Source organism: Chlorocebus sabaeus, chromosome 20 (assembly GCF_047675955.1).
Source record: "Chlorocebus sabaeus isolate Y175 chromosome 20, mChlSab1.0.hap1, whole genome shotgun sequence".
Classification (NCBI taxonomy): domain Eukaryota; kingdom Metazoa; phylum Chordata; class Mammalia; order Primates; family Cercopithecidae; genus Chlorocebus; species Chlorocebus sabaeus.
Window position 1 is genome coordinate 116,835,083 of NC_132923.1, and position 21,253 is coordinate 116,856,335.

At 53.4% G+C, this 21,253-nt stretch overlaps 1 protein-coding gene across 1 annotated transcript; it reads right to left on the reverse strand.

The window, feature by feature from the left end:
* Positions 1 to 6,315: 6,315 nt before the first annotated feature.
* Positions 6,316 to 17,628, reverse strand: PLA2G2F (phospholipase A2 group IIF). Its single transcript, XM_007980224.3, has 6 exons — positions 17,560 to 17,628; positions 17,175 to 17,300; positions 16,481 to 16,533; positions 13,056 to 13,200; positions 11,977 to 12,086; positions 6,316 to 8,453 (listed from the first exon to the last, which is right to left on the reverse strand). The coding sequence occupies exons 2-6, from the start codon at positions 17,288 to 17,290 to the stop codon at positions 8,278 to 8,280; spliced, it is 600 nt and encodes a 199-aa protein (XP_007978415.2). The 5' UTR covers positions 17,291 to 17,300; positions 17,560 to 17,628; the 3' UTR covers positions 6,316 to 8,277.
* Between the last annotated feature and the right edge of the window lie 3,625 nt (positions 17,629 to 21,253).

Below are 21,253 nucleotides of genomic sequence, written 5' to 3' on the forward strand. Positions count from 1 at the left end.
ATTCCCGTTCCACATAACTTTAGCTGTAAAGAGCCGTGCTTTGTGAAATAGATGGCGGCTCTCAGTTTGCTAAGTAGGCCCCTTCCTAGCAAAGGCAAGGGGCAGTCAGGCATGTACAGGAACTGGTGAGTCACTTCATACCCCCCTATGGTACAGGTCTGGGGCAAACAGAGAGCTTGCTTTGCCGAAACCCCTATGGCTCCAATTATATCAATAGTCTTTTTGGATAAGAGGGCAACCAGGGTGGTCACTACGGAATGTTCAGCACCAGTATCAACTAGAAACTCAATGTTCTTGCCCCCGACTGTCATCCTGACCATGGACTCTTTTGGGACACATGAGCCGGGTCCCCCTCTGTCCAGTAACCCTTCTGCCAGATTGAAGAAGGCTCTTTCATCCTTGTCTGAGACCCTCTGCTCGGAGTCACCTTGTTTCCTTTTCAACTGGGGGCCCTTGTCCTTCCAATGTCCTATTTCATTATAGTAAAGCACACTAGTTATGCTGCAAGTGTGGACGGCCAGATTGGGTATTTTTCCTGGGGCCCCCCTTCTCTTGCCTCTTTGTGGGGGACTCCTCTAATAGCTGCCACTAGCAGGTTGGTGTTTTGCCGGGCTTGGCGTTTGCTGCCTGTGGTTCTCTCTGCGGCTTACTGCATCTCTATTTAGAAACACCTGGTTAGCTATCTCCAATAACTGTGATGTATTCATGCCTGCAAACCCAGCCTGTTTCTGCAATTTTCTTCTCATGTCTTCTGTAGTTTGACTAAAGCCGTGTTAATCATGCGCTGATTTTCAGGGCTATCAGGATCAAAGGGAGTATACATACGACAGGCCTCACATAGTCTCTTGTAGAATTGTGTCCGGCTCTCATCTTTCTCTTGAATGATCTCAGAGACTTTGTTAACATTTGTGGCCTTCTGAGCTCCCTTCTTTAACCTTTCCAGAAGGGCTTCCCTGTACAGGTTCAGGCTTTGCATACCCTGTCTTTCATCTGGGTCCCACTGGGGGTCTGTACCTGGTAGTTGGATCCTCACGTAGTCTTGAGGGTTTTGGTAATCAGCAGGAACATGTTCTTCCAGCCACTTAGTTGCTGCTTGGAGCACTCTCCTCCTTTCATCTGTGTTAAAGAGGTACATGAACGGCCGGGCGCGGTGGCTCAAGCCTGTAATCCCAGCCCTTTGGGAGGCCGAGACGGGCGGATCACGAGGTCAGGAGATCAAGACCATCTTGGCTAACACAGTGAAACCCCGTCTCTAGTAAAAAATACAAAAAACTAGCTAGGCGTGGTGGCGGGCGCCTGTAGTCCCAGCTACTTGGGAGGCTGAGGCAGGAGAATGGTGTAAACCCGGGAGGCGGAGCTTGCAGTGAGCTGAGATCCGGCCACTGCACTACAGCCTGGGCAACAGAGCGAGACTCCATCTCAAAAAAAAAAAAAAAAAAAAAAAAGAGGTACATGAGCAACTGGTGGCAATCACCCCAGGTGGGGTTGTGGGTCTGGATAATAGTTTAGAGCAAATCAAGTAGAGCTTGAGGCTTTTCGGTATAGGATGGGGCATTGTTTTTCCTATTGAGGAGATCGGTAGAGGTGAAGAGCTGGTACACAAAGGCACGCCTTTCCACCATATGCCCGTCCTTGTCTACCCCAGTATACCGTTGCTCTCTCAGGGGCATCTGTATCCCAGTTCTAGGCCTCAAACAGGCTGCCAAGGGAGGCATTTCTCCCGAGAGCTCGCATCCTTTCTTTTCCACTCTGGATGGCCTCGGGGTATATAGGCCTTGTGGAAGTTCGGGCACAGTGGGCTCAGGAGTGGAAGGCCTTCCTTCTTGGTAAAAGGGGGAGGCCACTGGTGCCGTTTCTTGCCGTGAATCCTCTGATGTTGGGTTGGACAGGACTTTAGGAGCCGATTCCCCTGGGCGCGTGGAGTGGGATTCTTCCTTGGCTGTCTGTCCCTTTGCCACTAGTACTACTACTGCCTGTCCTCTTCACCACTGTGGGAGGTCTAAAACCAGCTGTAACCAAGTGTCTATGTATGGAAACTGGTCTAGTTACCTTTTTACCAGTTACCTTGTGCCACACCACTGAAACAAGGGACCTGTCTAGGCTTCCTTCTGATGGCCAACCCACTTCTAATGCCTGCCAGTCTATCTCACACAAAGTTCTAAGTTTTCCCGGTGTCACAGTTAACTCCATAGTCTCCACTAAATCCTTCCTTGAAATTTTTCAACGTAGTTCCTAGTGGAGTGGGCTTACTTTGCGTTCCACCCATCTTCCTCCCAAGACAAGACAACACTCACACCACAAGAAGGAAAGGGTAAAGGGGTCACTCCAGTCTCGCCCGTCTCAAACTCAAGCACTCACTTTCACTTTCCTTTTTGCAAACAAGTCAAGCCAAATCAAAATCAATGCTAAGACCAAAGTGCCGATAAGGGCACACCGTGGGTGATCAGGCCACGCTTCCACTCAAATGGAGTGGGGAAATTCCCAGGACCGGTCCTACTGTATTCCAGTTGTCCAGATTCCAAGTGCCAGCTCCTTCCCGGTTTTCAACCACTGCATTGATCCTCCGCGGGGGCCTGCTGTGCACCGCTCTGACAAGGCGTTCCACTGGGGCAAATGCTTACCGGGGAGCACTCTCAGGATCCATGTAGCCCAAGCTGGCCAGAGCCCCCCACAGGGATACTTTGCAGGGCAGGCCTAAGCTGCCTAAGGGACTGCCTCAACTGTCTGTCAATTACCTCATTTCCCAGTCAGGGAACCAAGAAATGTAGCAAGACGAGCCACGGACAAAACCCCTCAGACACCAGGTTAAGGAAAGATTTGGCTTTATTTGGCCAGGAGCTTTGGCAGACTCATGTCTCAAGAACCGAGCTCCCCGAAGAGAGAGTTCCTGGCCCTTTTAAGGGTTTACAACTCTAAGAGGTTCCACGTGAAAGGGTCGTGATAGATTGAGAGCACATGTGGTGAGAGAAGGGGGTTAATCTTTTAACCTCAGGCCTGGTCATCAGTGACACTGGCTGGTCTTGCCACTGACTTCATTCTTGTTGTTTTTCAACTTTTACTTCCTCTTTCTCTTCAGAGACAGGAGACAGTAAGAGAAATGGCCTCTCTCCTCACCCACCTCCTAGGGCTGCTGAGAGGGTTAAATGAGAGGACACACGCAAAACTCTTGGCACAGTGATTGATGTGCTCTGCTTTTCTTACTTGGGCCCTGACATCTTGAGATCCCAGACCCCCTTCCTGGGCAGAGCATGGGTGTTTTAGAGGGGTTGACGTTGGCAGGGCAATACATCTTTTTTTTTTTTTTTTTTTGAGATGGAATCTCACTCTGTCACCCAGGCTGGAGTGCAGTGGCACGATCTCAGCTCACTGCAAGCTCTGCCTCCTGGGTTCACACCATTCTCCTACCTCAGCCTCCCAAGTAGCTGGGACTACAGGCACCCACCACTACGACCAGCTAATTTTTTTTTTTTTTTTTTTTTGGTATTTTGTTTAGTAGAGACGGGGTTTCACTGTATTAGCCAGGATGGTCTCGATCTCCTGACCTGGTGATCCGCCCGCCTCGGCCTCCCAAAGTGCTGGGATTACAGGCGTGAGCCACTGTGCCTGGCCCAATATGTCTTTAAAAAAAAAAAAAAAAACTGCACCCCTGTCTCCTGTTGCTAGGAGCCTTGGTGTTTTTCTCCAGAACTTTCCTTGTTGTCACAGTTGGTAGCATCAGCTGCTTGTTAGAAAGTCACAACTGGGGAAGCCAACAGCTAGTGTTACCATGCCAACCTCTGGAGGAACGGCTGCCTCTCTGCATTCATAGTCAGGGCTGGGCTGAGGAAGTGTCGGCTCCTAGGCCCAGCTGGGGGCAGGGTCAGTCAAGGCCCCGGGTGCCTGGCTGTGGCTTAGGGACAGCAAGGGTCCACAGACCCTTCCCTTCTGCATCCTCTCCTCCTCCTCCTCCCACCCACTCCCTTTCCCCCTCACACTCACAGGCAGGGAGCCAGATTTTCTTGCTAAATAGCAGCTTTGCTTCTGCCAATTTTCTGTTTGGGGAAGAATGTCACAGGCAGTCCACTTCCATTAGCAACAACTTCTTCTACCTGCCGCCGTCTGCCACCCCTGCCTGAGGGTCTTTTGCCCAGGGCATCAGTCACCTGCTCTAGACAATTTCCCTTCTTCATGCCAGGCCTTGTGCTAGGGGCATCCTCATCCCTGACCTCATGTCATCCTCAAACCCTATGGGGTGTGCTTCATTATCAACCACATTTTACAGAAGGGGAAACTGAGGCTGGGAGGGGTGAAGCGACTTGCCACATCTACCCTCCCCCCGCGAGGGACAGGGCCAGGGTGCCACCCAGCCTGTGCTGTTTGCTTTAAGGGCAGCACTTCTTGAGAGGCGGTGATGACAACAATGAGAGGATGGTGGCGGCCACACTGATGGCTTCCTGTGCTCTCCTGGGCACTGTGGGCCTGGGGCAGGCCCTCAACAGAATTCCACTCTGGGTCCAGGGCAGAGGGGCGGCAGGGGTGGGAGGGGTGGAGCGGAGCGCCGGTTGTGACCCGTGATGTCCACTAGGTGTCGCCCACGTTCTGGAAAACCTGTCAGCGACGCCCCACAGGTCCGAGGAAAGGGGAAAGGGGCCTGAAGGGGCATGGGTCTCCCGAGGGGGTAGGCGGAACTAGGTCTGGGCAGAGATGGCAGCCCCAGGACAGAGAGGAGCACGGACAGACCCCTCCTTACGCTTTAGCGTGGAAGACTTCAGTCCCCGGATGGAGTCTTCATTGGTCCCCAGGGGAAGAGATCCCCAGGCGGTAGAAGAAGGGGCCTCTCCTCACAAAATGTGACACCCTGCTACTCCTCTCCACGCCAGGGAGACCCCAGCTGCACCATCCCAGCTGCACCCATCCCCTTTTGGCACCTTTGGGACTGCCACACAGACCTGGGTTCTCTCACCCGTGTGCTCCCGGTCACACCACTCAGCACCACGTGTCAAGGTTCGGAGCTCAGCGTCTGCCTCCCACTTGGGCTGCAGACTCCCCGAGGGGGCAGGGGCTGGAAGCCCAGCACCACAGCTGGCACCCAGGGCACTCTCATGCAGGGCCGCTGAGTGAACGAATCCGCGGGTGAGCTTGTCCAGGGATTTTCAAACTTAAAATATTGAGCTGAGGAATCCCTCTTCTTGCAGGGTCGTGTGTGAAAGCTTCCCCATATAACACAGGGGTACCCACTGATGTCCCCAGCTGATGTCCCCGGGGAAGCCCATGGCTTTAGAGAGCATGAGAAACAGCCGCCGTGGTCGCTGCGGGGGAGGCAACCGATGCCCATACAGGAAGGAGCCTGAGCCGGGAAGGGACCAGGACCCAGCTGCCCTGCGGGACCCTCATGGTCCCACTGTCACTCCCTTTCACTGTGAAGAAATATCCAGCCTCCATACTAATGATCTTGACGATAATAATCTCCTGCCCGCTTTCCCCTCCCCACCCCACTCAGCTCACAAGCCCTTTCTTCCCCGCTGTCTCAGTGGTTGTCACAACAAGCCTGGGACTCTTCACTGCAGAAATGTAGTCCCATTTCACAGATGGGCCCACCAAGGCTGGACAGATGTCAGGGGCAGAGCTGGAAGGAGAACCGGATGGGCCAGCATCAGGACCTTGGTCTCTCCTACCACTGCCCCAGGTGCCCAAATCATCATTCAGGAGCTGCAAGGAGCAGGGGTTAAAAGTCAGAGGCAGCCAGGAGTGGTGGCTCACACCTGTAATTCCAGCACTTTGGGAGGCTGAGGCGGGCGGATCACTTGAGGTCAGGAGTTCGACACCAGCCTGGCCAACATGGTGAAACGCTGTCTCTAATAAAAATACAAAAATTAGCTGGGCGTGGTGGCGCACGCCTGTAATCCCAGCTACTCGGGAGACTGAGGCAGGAGAATCGCTTGAATCCAGGAGGTGGAGGTTGCAGTGAGCCGAGATCGTGCCACTGCACTCCAGCCTGGACAATATGGTGAGACTCTGTCTCAAAAAAAAAAAAAGTCCAACACATAGGACTCAGAGCCCAGAGCCCAGCCCCATCACTTGTGACCTGTGTGACTTGAACTCTCTGGGCCTCAGTTATTCAACAGAAATGGGTGGAGAGAGTATTGCAGAGATCTGTGCCTGAAAAGTTCTTAGCCCTGTCATTATCATCATACCACGGTCATCGTCCCACTGCTGGACCATGGGGCCTAGGGTCCATGGCCTGGGCACCACTTCTCACCCCCAGGCTGGGGGCAGGAGGGAGATGGTGTCATTCCAGCTACTGGGCATGGGAACCCACCTTTCCCAGAGCTGGAGAAGCAGGGGGAGTCACCGTGCCCTCCCTTGACGCCTGGCCAAGGAGGGCCCAGCCATGGGGAGTTGAGGTAGGAGGTCTTTATTCATTTGAGCAGGGGAAGCCAAGTCCTGTGGAGATTCTCTGGGACCTGCAGCATCCGAAGCACCTGGGGTGAGTGAGGGCGGGCAGGACCCCTGGGCAGCAGAATCCCATCGCCAGATCCTGGCCTAGACTTTCTGTGGGACACGGGAGGGTGTGTGTGCGGGGGGGAGGGGTACAGCTGGGAACCCGCATTCCTCCCAGCCAGAGGACCATGGCCAGCAGGAGGCAGCGGTGTGGCGTGGGGGGTGGGGGACGTGGGCCCCTCCCACACTGACTGTGGCATTGGGTGGCAGTGTCCTTGTCTCCAAGACTGGGGCTCTGGAAACCGCCTCTGGTGAGGCTTCCTGTCCTCTTTTTCATACGTGCCCCTTCTGCCTCCTTCTCCACCCTTCCTGGCTCTCCCTCCCCAGTGACAATGGTACCCCAGGGACACTGCCAGGCAAACTTGCTGGCGGCTGTTGAGTCCAGGCGGAGGATGGCCTCAGTGGTCCTTAGGCAGGTGGGGCTGGCTCCATGGAGGCCGCTGACCCTGAGTTGAGGTTCGGGCAGGTAAGGAGGAGGTTATGGTGCACCTGGAGAAACAACAGTGCTGGGGGCCGCAAGGCCGTCCCCTCTACTTCAGCCCCAGCTGCACGCCCCACACAGGAACCCAGCGTCATAAGGCCCTGCCCCCCAGCTCCTCTGTGCTGCCTGGAGGCCCCTCCCTGCTGGCGGCTGTCACTCACCTTGTCTCTCCATGCTCCCATCTTCTCCCCTCTCCTTCACCATCCTGTTCCTTACTGCCTTCTAGAAGCTTCCACGTAGCCTCCTACCTTGACCCTCTTCTAGAAATTTCCAGGCAGCCTCCCGCCTTGATGCTCTCCCTGCTTATGTTTTCCTCTTCACTGAGGTGGGTCTCAGCCCTCAGCCTCTTCCCCACCAATTGGACTTGTGACGCCTGCCCACAGCCCAGGGAGAGAGGGTGTGGGTCCCCCTCCATTGTTTTGGCTGCTGTTCCAGGTGCAGGCCAGGAGGGCAGTGTCTGTCAGGGACCCAGAGGGCGGGGGTAAAGGCGCTCCTCAGACCCACGTGGTGTGGCAGGGCAGGGTTGGGTGACATGCATGGGTCGATGGGGGGCACAGAGAAGACTTGCAGGTTTTGGAGGCCACATTTTTGTGTGTCCCCATATTAGCCTGTAAGGTGTACCTGGGTGTGTGGCTCTGTCAGTGCCCAGGAGCCTGCTCAGAGGCTGGACTTCGGGGCTGGGACGCTCAGCACTGCACATCCCCTAGGGTCTGAACTGGACTCATGGCCACCTCAGTGAGGGCTGGGGTGGGGCACCTGCTCTGTGAGTGGGGCTCTAGAGAGCCTCAAGCCCAAAGTAGCCACCACCCCGGGCCATCCTGTGGGATCAGCTGAGGGGCTCCCGGAAGCCAGGTTTCGTGACCAGCAATCTGCCTTCCTGTGATCTTGGGCCGAGGATGCACTTATCTCTGGACCTGGGCTGGCAGCTCAGACTCTCGAAGGCTCCGGGGAGTCAAGCTGGCTCCAGCAACAGAGGCCCCACTCAGAGGCCCCTCCTCCTCTCTCTCGGGTCTTCCCAGCCACCCTCAGGAGAGACTCCTACAAGCTCCATGCCTCCCACCCAGTCCAGAACCAGCGGCAGGATGCACCCATGCTTGGGGCTGGGTTGGGCTGGGGGAGTCAAGACCCAGGCCTTCCTGAGTCCTCTGGGGGCTGAGCCCTGGCTGGAGAGCTCCAGGGGGAGGCAGCCAGCAACCTTTGGGCTCCCAGCCTGGCTCCTACCCTCCCTGCTCCTCATCTGGTCCCCTCCGCCCGCTCTTCTCTCTCAGACCTCAGAGGCTCTAGGGAGGGGTGGGGGGCGCCGGGGATTGGTGACTCTAGGTGACCTCCTCAGGGGGTGGTTCATAGATGCTGCAGCTGGGCGTGGGGCCCTGGCAGTAGACATTGAGGAAGCCGCGGTACTCCTCTCGGTACATCTGGTTCATGAGGCACAGAACCACATTCTTGTCACACACGCATGTCTGCTTGTCACACTCTGTCTTGTTGAGGTCACCTGTAGGGGGATGGGGGCGGCAAAGGCTGTGGATGGAAGGGGCAGTGGCTCCCCCAGGACCACTGCTGGGGAGGGGAAGCACACAGACTTGGAGAACCCAGTGGTCCTTGGAATGTGTTCCCTGGGTGGCAGGACCAGCACCACTCACGGGCCCCACCCTCCACCTGCAAGGTCAGCAGCTCTGGGCTGGGGCCCAGCAGTCTGTGTTGTAACAAGCTCTCTAGGTGACTCTGGTGCATAGTAAAATTAGGGAAGCACTGAAGCCCAACACAGTTATTGCATAACTGGGGAAACTGAGCCCCAGAAAGGGGGATGGGTTTACCTAAGTCACCCACAGAACTAAAGCACCTCCCACACCCCCAGGCCCGTTACTTCCTGCCATCCCAGACCTCTTCCCTTCAATCACAGATTCAAAGAAAGCCCACTGAAGAGGGAGTTATTGCCGGGCATACTGGCTCACGCCCATAATCCCAGCACTTTGGGAAGCCCAGGCAGGCGGATCGCCTGAGGTCAGGAGTTCGAGACCAGCCTGGCCAACATGGTGAAACCCCATCTCTACTAAAAATAGAAAAATTAGCCAGGCATGGTGGTGGACGCCTGTAATCCCAGCTGAGGGAGACTGAGGCAGGAGAATCGCTTGAACCCTGGAGGCCGAGGTTGCAGTAAGCCGAGATTATGCCACTGCACTCCAGCCTGGGCAACAAGAGCCAAACTTTGTCTTAAAAAAAGAAAAGATGGAGTTATTGGTAAGAAATGAGTGGGGAAAACACTTGTCAAAAGCTTAGTCAATGCCTAAGAGCCTAGCACATGCCTAATCCAGGGCAGATGCTACTGTTGTTTGTCCCTGTGCTGTTGTTATAATTAGTAGATTTCAGGAAACACCCTCAGGTGCACAATAGAATCAGCTGGAGGGTTTGCTCCAACTAAGACTGCTGGACCTCACCCCTAAATGTCAGATTCAGTAGGTCTGGGTGGGGCCTGATAATTGGCATTTCTAACAATTTCCTGGGTGCTGCAGCTGCTGCTGTTGCTGGTTCAGGGACGACCCTTTGAGAACCTCCAATTAGCTTGATCAGTCTGCAAACTTTTCATACTTTCTACCAACAAAATCCTGTCTCTTAAATGAAACTGTGTAAAGAAGGCTGGTGCATCAGACAGCCCCAGAAGAAGTTGCTTAATGATAAAATACACTAAAGTACCAGCTGAATCTCTCAGGAACTGTGTGGCTATCACCTCTCAAGGCCTCTGGCTCCAATGGTCCCAGGGATCCCCCAAACCCAGCATGAAAGTCACTGCTTTAGGTTAGTCCATTACCCCTGGTGGGTGGTGGTGGGGGGAGAATCTGTCTCCTCCAGCTGCTTTAATAGGGGGGCATCTGCTGTCTCAGGCCAGCCCCTCCACCTCATGTTTGAACAGCAGAACATGAGGACCACAGAGATCTGGGCTCCCAAGGGGTCCCAAATTGCACCCCAGTCTCCACTAGACTCCTTCCCAGATGACAGGAGATGTGAGTGTCTTTGCAAAGCCAGCATTGCTCGTGAGCTATTAATAAGCAACAACTGGTAGTACCAGGTGAAGACATGGGGGCAAAGAAGGCCCAGTGGCTGCTCACAGGCTGGGCCAGGGGGGAGTCCTGCCTCAGAGAGGGGCACAGAGTGGAGCAGGGCAGGGAAAACTGGGCACTGCTACCTGGATGCCACTTGCGCTTACCTACATGTCTCAGTTGGGAAATAGCCACAGCAAGTTCATGGTAAATGAGGGAACACACCAGGCCAGGTGCTAATACCTTGGATCCCTAGAAACACTGGGCGTCCTGGGATGGAGCCACCTCTGCTGGTGGGGTCCGAGTGACAGAACCAGAAGAGAAAGAGTCCGCTCTGATCCAAACCTCTCAATGGAGCCATGAGTGAGGAAACTGAGACCAGGTGGGGAAGGACCTGCCCAGGGCTACACGGAGCGAAGAGATGGCGACAGAACCAGAGTTCAAACCCAGGTCCCCCGACTCCCAGGCCAGCGTGCCTCAGAGCTTCCCTGCAGAGCTGCAGCCTCAGAACCATCTGGGGAGCTGGCTGAAAGCCAAATTCCGGGGCCCCACCCACACCACTGAATCAGAATCACTCAGAATTTGGGAGACAGGAGAACTGGGATGCCAATTCCAGGACTGGAGCCTCAGAGCACCTCAGGGAGATGTTCTCGAGCCACAGCTAGGCTGGTCAGTTTTAGATTTAGCAAAAAAAGCAAAACCAAAATCAAAACACAGGATGCCTGGTTAAATTTCAATTTCAGGCTGGGCTGGCTGGTGGCTCATACCCATAATCCCAGCGGACTCTTTGGGAGGCAGAGGTGGGAGGATTGCTGGAGGCCAGGAGTTCAAGACCAGCCTGGGCAACATAGTGAGACCCCATCTCCGCAAAAAACACAAAAATCAACTGTGCGTGGTGGCACTTGCCTGTAATCCCAGCTACTCGGGAGACTGAGACAGGAGGATCACTTTAGCCCTGGAGGTCAAGGCTGCAGTGAGCTACAATGGCACCACTGTACTCCAGCCTGGGCAACAGAGCAAGACCCTGTTTTAATTAATTAATTAATTAAAATTTCAGGTAAATAGTACATGTTTGGCTGGACGCGGTGGCTCACACCTGTAATCCCAGTACTTTGGGAAGCCGAGGCAGGTGGATCACAAAGTCAAGAAATCAAGACCATCCTAGCCAACATGGTGAAACCCTGTCTCTCCTAAAAGTACAAAAATTAGCTGGGCATGGTGGCGTGCACCTGTAGTCCCAGCTACTTGGGAGGCTGAGGCAGGAGAATCACTTGAACCTCGGAGGCAGAGGTTGCGGTGAGCTGAGATCGCGCCACTGCACTCTAGCCTGGTGACATAGCGAGACTCCTACTCAAAAAAAAAAAAAAAAAAAGAAAAAAGAAAAAAAAAAAGTACATGTGTTAGTAGAAGTATGTCCTAAACATTTCATTTTCTATAAATATTAATTAATTTTATACTAGCATTTAGTTTTGAGTATCAATATGTCCCATGCAATATTTAGGACGTATTTAATATTAAAACATTTTTATTGTATATCTAAGAAATGAGTTTCACTAGGCAGCCTGTATTTCTTTCTTTTTTCTTTTTTTTGAGGCAGAGTCTCACTCTGTTGCCCAGGCGGGAGTGCAGTAGTGTGCGATCTTGGCTCACTGCAACCTCTGCCTCCCAGGTTCGAAGTGATTCTCATGTCTCAGCCTCTCCAGCAGCTGTGATTACAGGTGTGCGCCACCACGCCCGGCTAATTTTTGTGTTTTCAGTAGAGACGGGTTTTCATCATGTTAGCCAGGCTGGTCTCGAACTCCTGACCTCAAGTGATCCACTCACCTCGGCCTCCCAAAGTGCTGGAATTACAGGCGTGAGTCTCTGCACCCAGCTGGCAGCCTTTATTTAATCTGGCAAGCCTGTCCACCATCCCAGCACAGCATGGTGGAACCAGCCACTCCCTTCTCCAGGGGCCCAGGTGACAGGGGAGGAACTCACTGCAGACTATCTCAGTGTTGTTCTCAATGGTGTGATCATAGTGGTCCACATAGGGGTGACAGCCCTGGTCAAAGAGTTTCTGGTAGCAGCAGTCGTGGGCGTGGCAGCACCTAGGGAGCGGCAGAGGTGAGTGGACAGGCATGGCCGGGCTGGCCCATCTCCCACCAGCAGAAACCTCTGATCATCTCTTCCAGTCTCTCACAGGTCAAATGTTCTAACTGAAGCCCAGAGAGGGACAGTTACTTGTCTGAGGTCACACAGCCAAGCAGAGCTGGGGCCGGTACCCCAGGTTCCGATCCTCACAGCTTCAGCTTTGTGGCACCTGCCAGGCCTGCCTACCCCAGGACACATTCTCCCCTGTGTCTTTGTTCTATCCACAGGGCTCCCAGCTTTCCCGCAGAGCCCTGGCTGCAGCTGTAGGAGGGTTCAGGGGCTGCCTGGGTTTACGTCAAGGTTGGAGGAGCATCGACTGTAGGCAGAGGCTACCCCTGGCAGTGCCTCATGGCCAGGGAGGGACAAAGGTCTGGAGTTGTCAACAGGGACTAGTAGGATGGGGGACAAGAAGCACGGGCAGTGTGGCTGTCCCTCAACTCTAGGGGAGTGAAGTCAGCTAGTCAACATGCATTTATTAAGCTTTGTGTGATACAAACTTGGTGCTGGCTGCTGTTGGGCAGATAGGAAGAGAAGACAAACCATGGCTGCTGGGAGCTCCCAGACTGATGGAGGAGGCACGGTCCTGTCTTCCAGAGCCTCCAGCCTGAGGCAGGCAGGGGTCACAGTCCTTGCCTTTGTGGGGTGTCAGCTGTATGACTGCTCTACCATAGTCAAAAGTCCCTTCCTAGAGAGAGGAGGGGCTGAAACACTTCCAAGCCCGTGACCTTGGAGATGGACAACAGAAAGCGCCCAAGACAGTTTGGAAAGAACATAGTCAAAGACCAGGCTCCGGTCCCCAACTCATCAAAGAAGCCGGATCCCTTGGGGAAAGAAGGTCTCCCCCTCTCAGGGATAGAGGGCAAGTTCAGTCTGACCTTCAGCTGTCCTCATTTGGCCCCTGACAGGAGCCCAGGTCTGGTACCTACCAGTCCACCTCATCCTTGGGCTGGCCACGGCCCCCCAGCCCACAGTAGCAACCGTAACCCACGAAGGACAGGATGGCGTTCCTCCCTGTGACGGCCTCCACCATGGCCCTGAGGTTGAGCAGGCTGCTGTGGGCTGTGGACAGAACTGCAAGAGAACCAGGGGGGTGCTCTGAGCCTCTGCCCCGTGGCTGGCTGCTCCCATCCTCTCTCATCCTGAGAGTCTGGACTGACCATCCTCTCAATACCTAGGGTAGGTAGGAGAAGGAAGGAGAAAGCAGGAGAGGAAGCTGGGGCAAGAAGGGTGAGCAGCTAAGCAGGAGGAAAGAAATCTACAAGGTACCATGCATGGTGTGCACCCACATCCCAGCAGTAAGCCCTGCAACCCCAAGAAAACAATGCAGGTCATCCTTGCTGGGGGCTTGCTCTGTGCCAGGTACTGTCCCAAGCTCCTTCCGTGCATGAACCCATTGAGTGCGCACTGCAACCCTATGCACGCTCTTGTTATCCCACTATGTCGATGAGAAGACTGAGGCCCAGTGCATTTCGTAACTTGCTCTAGGTCCTATTGTCAGAAAGCAGTGGAGACAGAATCTGGACTCAGGCAGTGAGGGTTTTGCACCCACACCCTCTGCCACTTGGCTGTACACACTTCTCAAGGGGGATGCCCAAGCGCCTGGTATGCTGGAGGAGGCTTCGCAAAGACCACATGCTGTTAGCAAGCTCAGGGGGTTGATTCTGGGTCCCTTCCTGGCCTCTGCCTCCTGCCTCTGCCCTCCTGGAGGCCTCAGAGTCGCCACCATGATCCCGGGGCTGGTGCATCTCAGGATCAATCCAGAGACAATTCGGTGCTCTGGTCGTTAATGAAGAAACAGAAAAGCCTTTGTAGTACAGGCTGATACTGGCTGGGGGTAGGACGAAGGAAAACACTCTCCCCACACACATACAGAGGGAGAAATAGTGCAAGGACACTCCCTGCACCAGTGAAATCAGCTTCATGGCACCTGCCAGGCCAGCCCACCCCAGGACACATTCTCCCCTTGTCACTGCTTCTCTCTGTCTTGCGGTCTATGCCCGTGCAGTGGCTCTCTGAATCGCCTGCGCTGCCTCTGCACATCCTCCTGGATGCAGCACTGGGTCCACACGCCCAGTCTGGCACCTACAGTCCTTAGCTGGGGGAAGCTGCCCTACATGCACCAGCAGGAGACCCAATCTATCACCATTTTATGGGTGAGGAAACTAAGGCTCAGAAAGGTGCAGGCTTGCCCAGGTCCCACAGGCTGGAAGGGGCAGAGCCCAGACTGCCTTGGGTTTGTGTGCCCTGGAGCTGGGAAGCTAACCACAGCGCAGCGCAGCTCTGCCTGCTTCCCCCACCCCAGCCATTCCAGCTGCAGTCAGCGTGAGGGGCCTAGCTTGGCACCCTTCCTGCTGCTCTCTCCGTGTCCCCACCCTGCTCCCCAGCCTGAATGAGGAAATGTACTGGGAGAGGGGAAAGTCAACAGTTTCAGAAACTGGTGGCTCAGGGGAATCCCAAAGGCCACTCTTGCTTGCTTCCAGAGACATGGTATCCGACATCTCTAACGACAGGGAACTCACCACCTCAATGTGTCTTAGTGGGAAGAGCATTGACTCTGGAGTCAGACAGACCTAGGCCAATAACCAAGGCCCGCTGGGACTCCCTGGGGCTCTGTTCTCCCATCTGTAACATGGGAGTAACAATCTCAACCATGAGAGATCAGGCAGGCCAGTGCCCTGCTTGAGGCTTGGCACATACCAGCAACCTCTCAGATTGCAATTCCCAAAGCAGAGGATGGGGATAATGATGCCCTCCTTGCAGGGTACCTTGGAGGTTGAAGTGTGATCACGAAGGTGTGTAGAGTGCCTGGCCCACACAGCGCCTTAAGGAGGGACCTAACCACTGTGAGGCCCTGGCCTCCTCCCTATCCACCCCTGGCCTTGTAAATGTTACCCCGGGGGAGGGGGCACCTCCAGTCCCCGGGACCCCCTGACCAGCAACTCCCATGTGGCAAGAGAAGAAGAGCAAGAAGCCTACGCAGTCATGCAGAGGGTGCACACACACACACACAGACACACACACACCCATCTCACACACATTCACACACCTGCCCACCTCACACTCTCCTCTACACACCACATACACTTGCACACACACTCACCCCCAGACACCTCAAACTCACCTACACTCACCCACACACACCTGATACACACACACACGTTCCTGATACACACACACGTACCTGATACACACACGTACCTGATACACACACACCTGATACACACACACATACCGGATACACACACACACGTGCGTGATACACACACACACTTGCACACTCACACCCTCGTGCATTACAGATGCACTCACATACACAACGCATCCAGGGGAGAGTCAGGGGCCCGGCCCAAGGCCACATCCACACTGACTGTCCCAGCGAAGGAATCCAAGTCCGCATTCAGTGGAGTTGAAGGCTCTGCCCCTAACCAGTGGCTTGGGCTGAACTCAAGCAGTCATCTTCTCAATAACAGGTCACTTTGCCTGAATGCAGCCAGCCCTCTCTCACGTGGAACTTTATTTTGGTTTTTGGCATTTATTTCTTTTCCTCAAGCCAGGCTGTGTTCTGGTGAGGTTTAACGGGCTGCATGAAAGGCCAGCGAGACGCCCAGCCAATGGTCCATGGAACTGGGACACCTGCCACATGAATGATGCTGGGACGAGTGGCAGGGTCAGATTTGTGTCAAGAGCCTCACACAACAATCCTATGGGGGGGCTGCCCAGAGCAATGATACCCTGCGTACCACCCCCAGAAAGAAGCCCCTGACCTCCCACCACTCTGCAGTACACAGACACCCATCCTACACACACACACACACACACACCCTTCTGCAGATCTGTGCACCCTACATCCGTAAGCACGCTCTGGAGACACACACCCCAATTAACACACGCTTACACAAAGAGACACAAACGGGCTTGCACTCAGGTGCCTACAGTGTCCCATACTTTATAGATGCATGTTGCACACATAGACATCATCAAGTGCTCGGGCACACCTACACACACATAGATACCTGCGTCTGTCTGCACACAAAATCATTAACTCCTGTCTGATGGACACACACTAATACACAGTCAGGTACATAAATGCCCAGCCAACACCAGCATTTTATGATACTTGCTCAGCCCTGCACCCTGCCCCCTGGGGCTCATAAAAGCCTGTTTACAGGTGGCTGGAGGGGTAAACAACCCCAGAATTGGGTGCAGCCTGCTGGGCTGAGCCAGGAAGCAAAGACCCAGAGAGAGGAAGGAACTTAGGCTGGTCAGTGGAACCATAACTCAGGCGCCCAAGGTCATGGGAGACAGGCCAGGAGCGGGAGAGAAGGAGGAGCCCCCTGGAGTCTTTACTCACCACTGCTGGCAAGGATGGCCACAGCAAAGAACTTCTTCATACCCAGGCTAGACCTGAGGGAGGACAAAACCCGGAGCTTGAGTCCATCCCCTTCACCCCTGGCAGTGCTGGACCTGCTGCTCCCTTCCTGAGCCTCATGACAGGTGTCATCAATGATGTCCCTGGATGTCCTAGTTGCTGCTCCTAGTGCTGTCATCAGCACCTGCCCAGCCCCTCCTGGAGGAGCACACCCCAGATGGCAGAGCCGGGAGGCACGAGCACCTCCTTGCCCCCCACTCTGGCAGGAACCCCCTCTACACATCAGCCTCCAGGACAGGAAGTCCACTGTCTCAGGCCGGACCTCCCATGCACACACTAGGGAGTTCTGGATGGAAGTCATGTGACCCAGCCTAGCAGCTGGGTCTTGAACCCAAAGCCAGGAGTCTTAGGTCCCTGGATTCTGGTCCCAGCACCGCTTCCAAAATGTGTGGCCTCAGCCTCCCTGGGCCACATGAGGGTTGTGGCCTCACTCTCCCTGGGCCACATGAATGCCACGTAAGGGTTGACTAAATGATCCCCATTTAGTGCTGGAAAAGTAGTGACCATCTCAGCCCGCCACGCAGACTCTCAGGAGAAAGGAATTCTAGGAACCAGTGCCTGACCCCTGTCCCTGCCTCTCCCTGGGGGATTCCATCTCAGGGTAGCAGGCACCTACCTGGGGGTTCTTGAAGGACAGGAGGCTCGGAAGCGTGGGTCCCTCCACCCAGAGGAGCATCTATCCAGCACCTTCTTTTTGAACGCTTTGGGGTTGGCCTGCGCCCCATCTGCCATGTTCCGGGTTCTGGGGGGCCAGCAACATAGGTCTTGAAAGGTCTGAGATACGCTCCAGAGGCTGCGGGGAGCAGGCTCCAGCTTCAGGCTGCCTCGCACACTGGCAGGGGAGTGCCGGGGCAATGCCCCTGGGCAGGAGGCAGGTGACACATGCCCTAGAAAAAGGAGGCTCCAACTCCTCCTCCCACCCCCACAGCCCTGCCCACAGCCAGTTGGTACAGTCCCCACCCCTGGGTGCTCTGGCCTGCCTGACTTGGGGGTTTACATACCAGATAGGAGAATCGGCCTTCCCCATGCATCCAAAAGGAAATTAGCCCAAAGGCCTCTTTTTCCCCATCTGAAAGATGTTAAAGATAAAACATCACTCAGTGACACTTGCTGAAGCATGAAGCACAGTAAGGCAGGCTTTGTTCAAAGGGGCCATAGGGACAGGTGTTGGGCCATGGCAGTGGGTTCCGCAGTGGGGAAGAGAGACTGGACTCAACAGCAGATACAATAAGAAAAAGCGGGAATTCATAGCCAAGGAGCAGGGTGGGGTCTGAGGATGAAAAGTTAACCAGAAGAAACATCAGGGGTCGTGGGGGGTTGGGAGACTCTGGCTAAACCGATCCACCAGGATTGCTGCTGAAGGCAGGTGGGTTGCTCAGACTTCACCTGGGGGCCATGGAGGATGAGAAACCCAATCAGATATGGAGGACAACATTGGGGATTCTACCTAAACAAATTTAGCAGGGTTGTGACATTGCCAAATTTGCCCTCGTAGGGGGCACAATTATCTGATGGAGAGCCTGCGGGGCCTGGGCCTTGTCAGCACCGTTTGCCTTTTTTGAAGGGGGGTGGTATGTATGAGAAAGATGGGGCTGGAGAGAATCCAAGGGGATGTGAGCTCTGGGAGCCCCTCTCAGGGCTGGGTCACCTGGGCTGAGCCTGGGGGTTTGAGCAGTCGCACTGATAAAAGATCCCATGCCAGCACCCCTACTTCCCTGCTATGAGGCCTTGGTAGGAGAACTCCCTTCCCTGGTCTCTGAGTTCTCAGCTGTAAGTGCACATAACAAGGCCTCACCAAATAAGGATGATGTTCATACAAGTTGGGTGTCATGTGGTGGGTGGGGGCAGGTGTAGGTGCCCAGTTAAAGATCTGATTGTTACAAAGTAGAGGCCTAGGCACAGCGTAGTCACTCACACCTGCAATCCCAGCACTTGGGAGGCCAACACGGAAGGTTTGCTTGAGGCCAGGAGTTTGAGACTGGCCTGGAAAACATAGTGAGACCCCATGTCTACAAAAAGCAGCAAAGTAGGGGCTGACCTCCAGCCTTGGGGAGAATTGAGATACTGGGAGGAGATAGCAAGGGAGGCAGAAGAAGAGGACTCTTGGAAGCTGACACTGCAAATAATCCCCTCACCTTCAAGTTGCCCCATCTCTCTCAGTGTCCTCTCTCAGTGTCCTCTCTCAGTGTCCTCGAACCTGCCAACAGGGGCAGAAGAGACCCCTGGGGCTTCCCTTCCTGCCCCTAGCTTTGCCAGCCTCCTCTTCTGGCTATACCAAACCACAGTCCACATGTCATCCCCCTCGCCCAGCCCCCACCTTCCTCTGCCCAGCTTCCTCTCTGTGGATCCGGGTCCGTCTCCTCTCCAGGAAGTTTTCCCGGAAAAAACCCACTGCATCCAATCACAGGTCCTTGCATGGGAGGGTGTTTATTTGCATTTGGTGATGCATTCCAAAACATATACAGGTGTTGCTAACTGTATATGTTTTACGTTTTGGTTTATGAATCTTGACACTTCCTTCAGACTGGGGATCCTGGAAGGAAGGGACCTTTGTTTTTTCCAAAAGCCTAGGGCTTCCCCCTTGGGACAAGGCTGCATCTGCTTCATCAGACTGGGAGTGATTGGAGAACAAGACTAGTGTTTGCCTTCACTTGTCTGCACAAAGTTTGGCTTCTATCTTTGCCCCTAGTTTCACAAACACCACTTAATGATGTCACCACATTCCAAAGAAGGAAAAATCGAGAAATAAGGCCCAGTATGTCCAAATCCTGAAGATACAGCCTCCAACCTGCAGATATCTAGAGCCACTCCGACATAGGTCGAGGAGGCCAAGGCTGGGGCCGGGGACCCCTGAGAGCCTCTCAGCAGCATCACTGCTACTTTCTCAACTGGAATTCCCACTGGACATGCTGGTTGGGCTGGTCTTCAGAGAGGCTTGATCCTTGAGGAAGAGGACGAGCTCTTCCCTTTCCTTCTACCCTCCCCCTACCAAGCTCAGGGTGCTCAATAGCGAGTCAATAATAAACTGGTTGATCCAGTAATTCCACTTCTGGGACTGCAAACCAAATGCCAACTTAAGTTGCTCCTAGAGACAGAAGAGGGACACTGAAGGGGTGTTTTCTTGATGCTCCCCCCACCCCATTAGAAGCAACTTAAATTAGGGGTTCGTTAAGCAAATTATTAGTCATCCATCCATAATCATGTTTTCAAATAATATTTATGATACAAAAAAAACACCCTGTACTACAAGGTAATAGCATTTTTAAAAAGGAGTTGGTGTACACAGGTATAAAAATTTTCTAGAAGGATGCAATGTAAAAGCGTTAGTAATGGACATCTTGAGACAGTGGAATAACTGGTGGTTTTTATTTTTTTATTTGTAATTTTTGGTATTAAAATGAGTGTAAGAATACATTCAACAACTACAATAAAATGGTCAATTTCCTCAAAAGACACAAAGTCACTCAAGTGGAAATAGCTGTGTATCTATGAAAGCCACTGAATGCATAGTTTAAAACCTTCCCATAAACAAACTCCAGGTCCAGATGGCTTCACTGGTGAACTTGACCAAATACTTAAGCAAGAAGAAACACCAATTGTATTAGTTTGCTAGGGCTACCATGACAAAATACCACAAATGGAGGGACTTCAATAACAGAAATTTATTCTCTGCCAGTTCTGGAGTCTGGAAGTCCAAGATCAAGATGCTGGCAGGGCTGATTTCATTCTGAGGCCCCTCTCTGTGGCTTGAAGATGCCACCTTCGTCCTGTGGCCTCAAGTGGCCTTTCCTCTGCACATGCACATCCCTCGTGTCTCTTTGTGTGTCTAAATTTACTTATCTTATAAGGACACAAGTCATGCTGGATTAGGGCCCACCCTTGATTCCACTTAATCACGTCTTTAAAGGCACTATCTCCAAATACAGCCATATTCTGAGGTACCAGGGTTACAGCTTCAAATTACACATGGGGAGGGGGGGAACAGTTGAGCCCATAACACCAATTATACACAAATTCTTCCAGAAAATTTAGATAAAGAAAGTGCTTCCCAATTCATTCTACTAAGCCAACATTATTCTAATACCAAAACCAGATAAGGACATTACAAGAAATGAAAACTACAAGACTACGATTCCTCATCAACATAGATAAAAAAAATTCTTAACAAAATATTGGCAAACAGGCAAATGCTGGTAAACAAGAAAATATACCATGACCTAGTGGGGTTTATCCCAGGAATGAAAGATTAGTTTGCATTAAAAGTCAGTCAATGTAAATATACCATACTAACAGACTAAAGAAGGAAAGCCATATGGTCATCTCAACAAATTCAAGAGAACAAAACAAATGCCATTTGACAAAATCCAGCATCCATTCCTGATTTTAAAAAATGTCCACAAACAGACAGAATGGAACTTCCCCAACTTGAGAAAGGACATCTACGGCCGGGTGCAGTGGCTCATGCCTGTAATCCCAGCACTTTCAGAGGCCGAGGCTGGCGGATCACCTTAGGTCAGGAGTTCAAGACCAGCCTGTCCAACGTGGTCTGCTCTCTACTAAAAATACAAAAATCAGCTGGGTGTGGTGGCACAGGCCTGTAATCCCAGCTTCTCAGGAGACTGAGGCAGGGAAATTGTTTGAACCTGGGAGGCGGAGGTTGAAGTGAGCCGAGGTTGTGCCACTACACTCCAGCCT

Excerpts from the sequence above, each read along its gene's own strand:
- PLA2G2F (XM_007980224.3), bottom strand. The coding sequence starts at position 17,290 with ATGGCAGATGGGGCGCAGGCCAACCCCAAAGCGTTCAAAAAGAAGGTG. Across the intron at positions 16,534-17,174 it reads TGTCCTTCAAGAACCCCCAG|GTCTAGCCTGGGTATGAAGA; the intron begins GTAGGTGCCTGC and ends GTCCTCCCTCAG. Across the intron at positions 8,454-11,976 it reads CAACACTGAGATAGTCTGCA|GTGACCTCAACAAGACAGAG; the intron begins GTGAGTTCCTCC and ends ATCCCCCTACAG.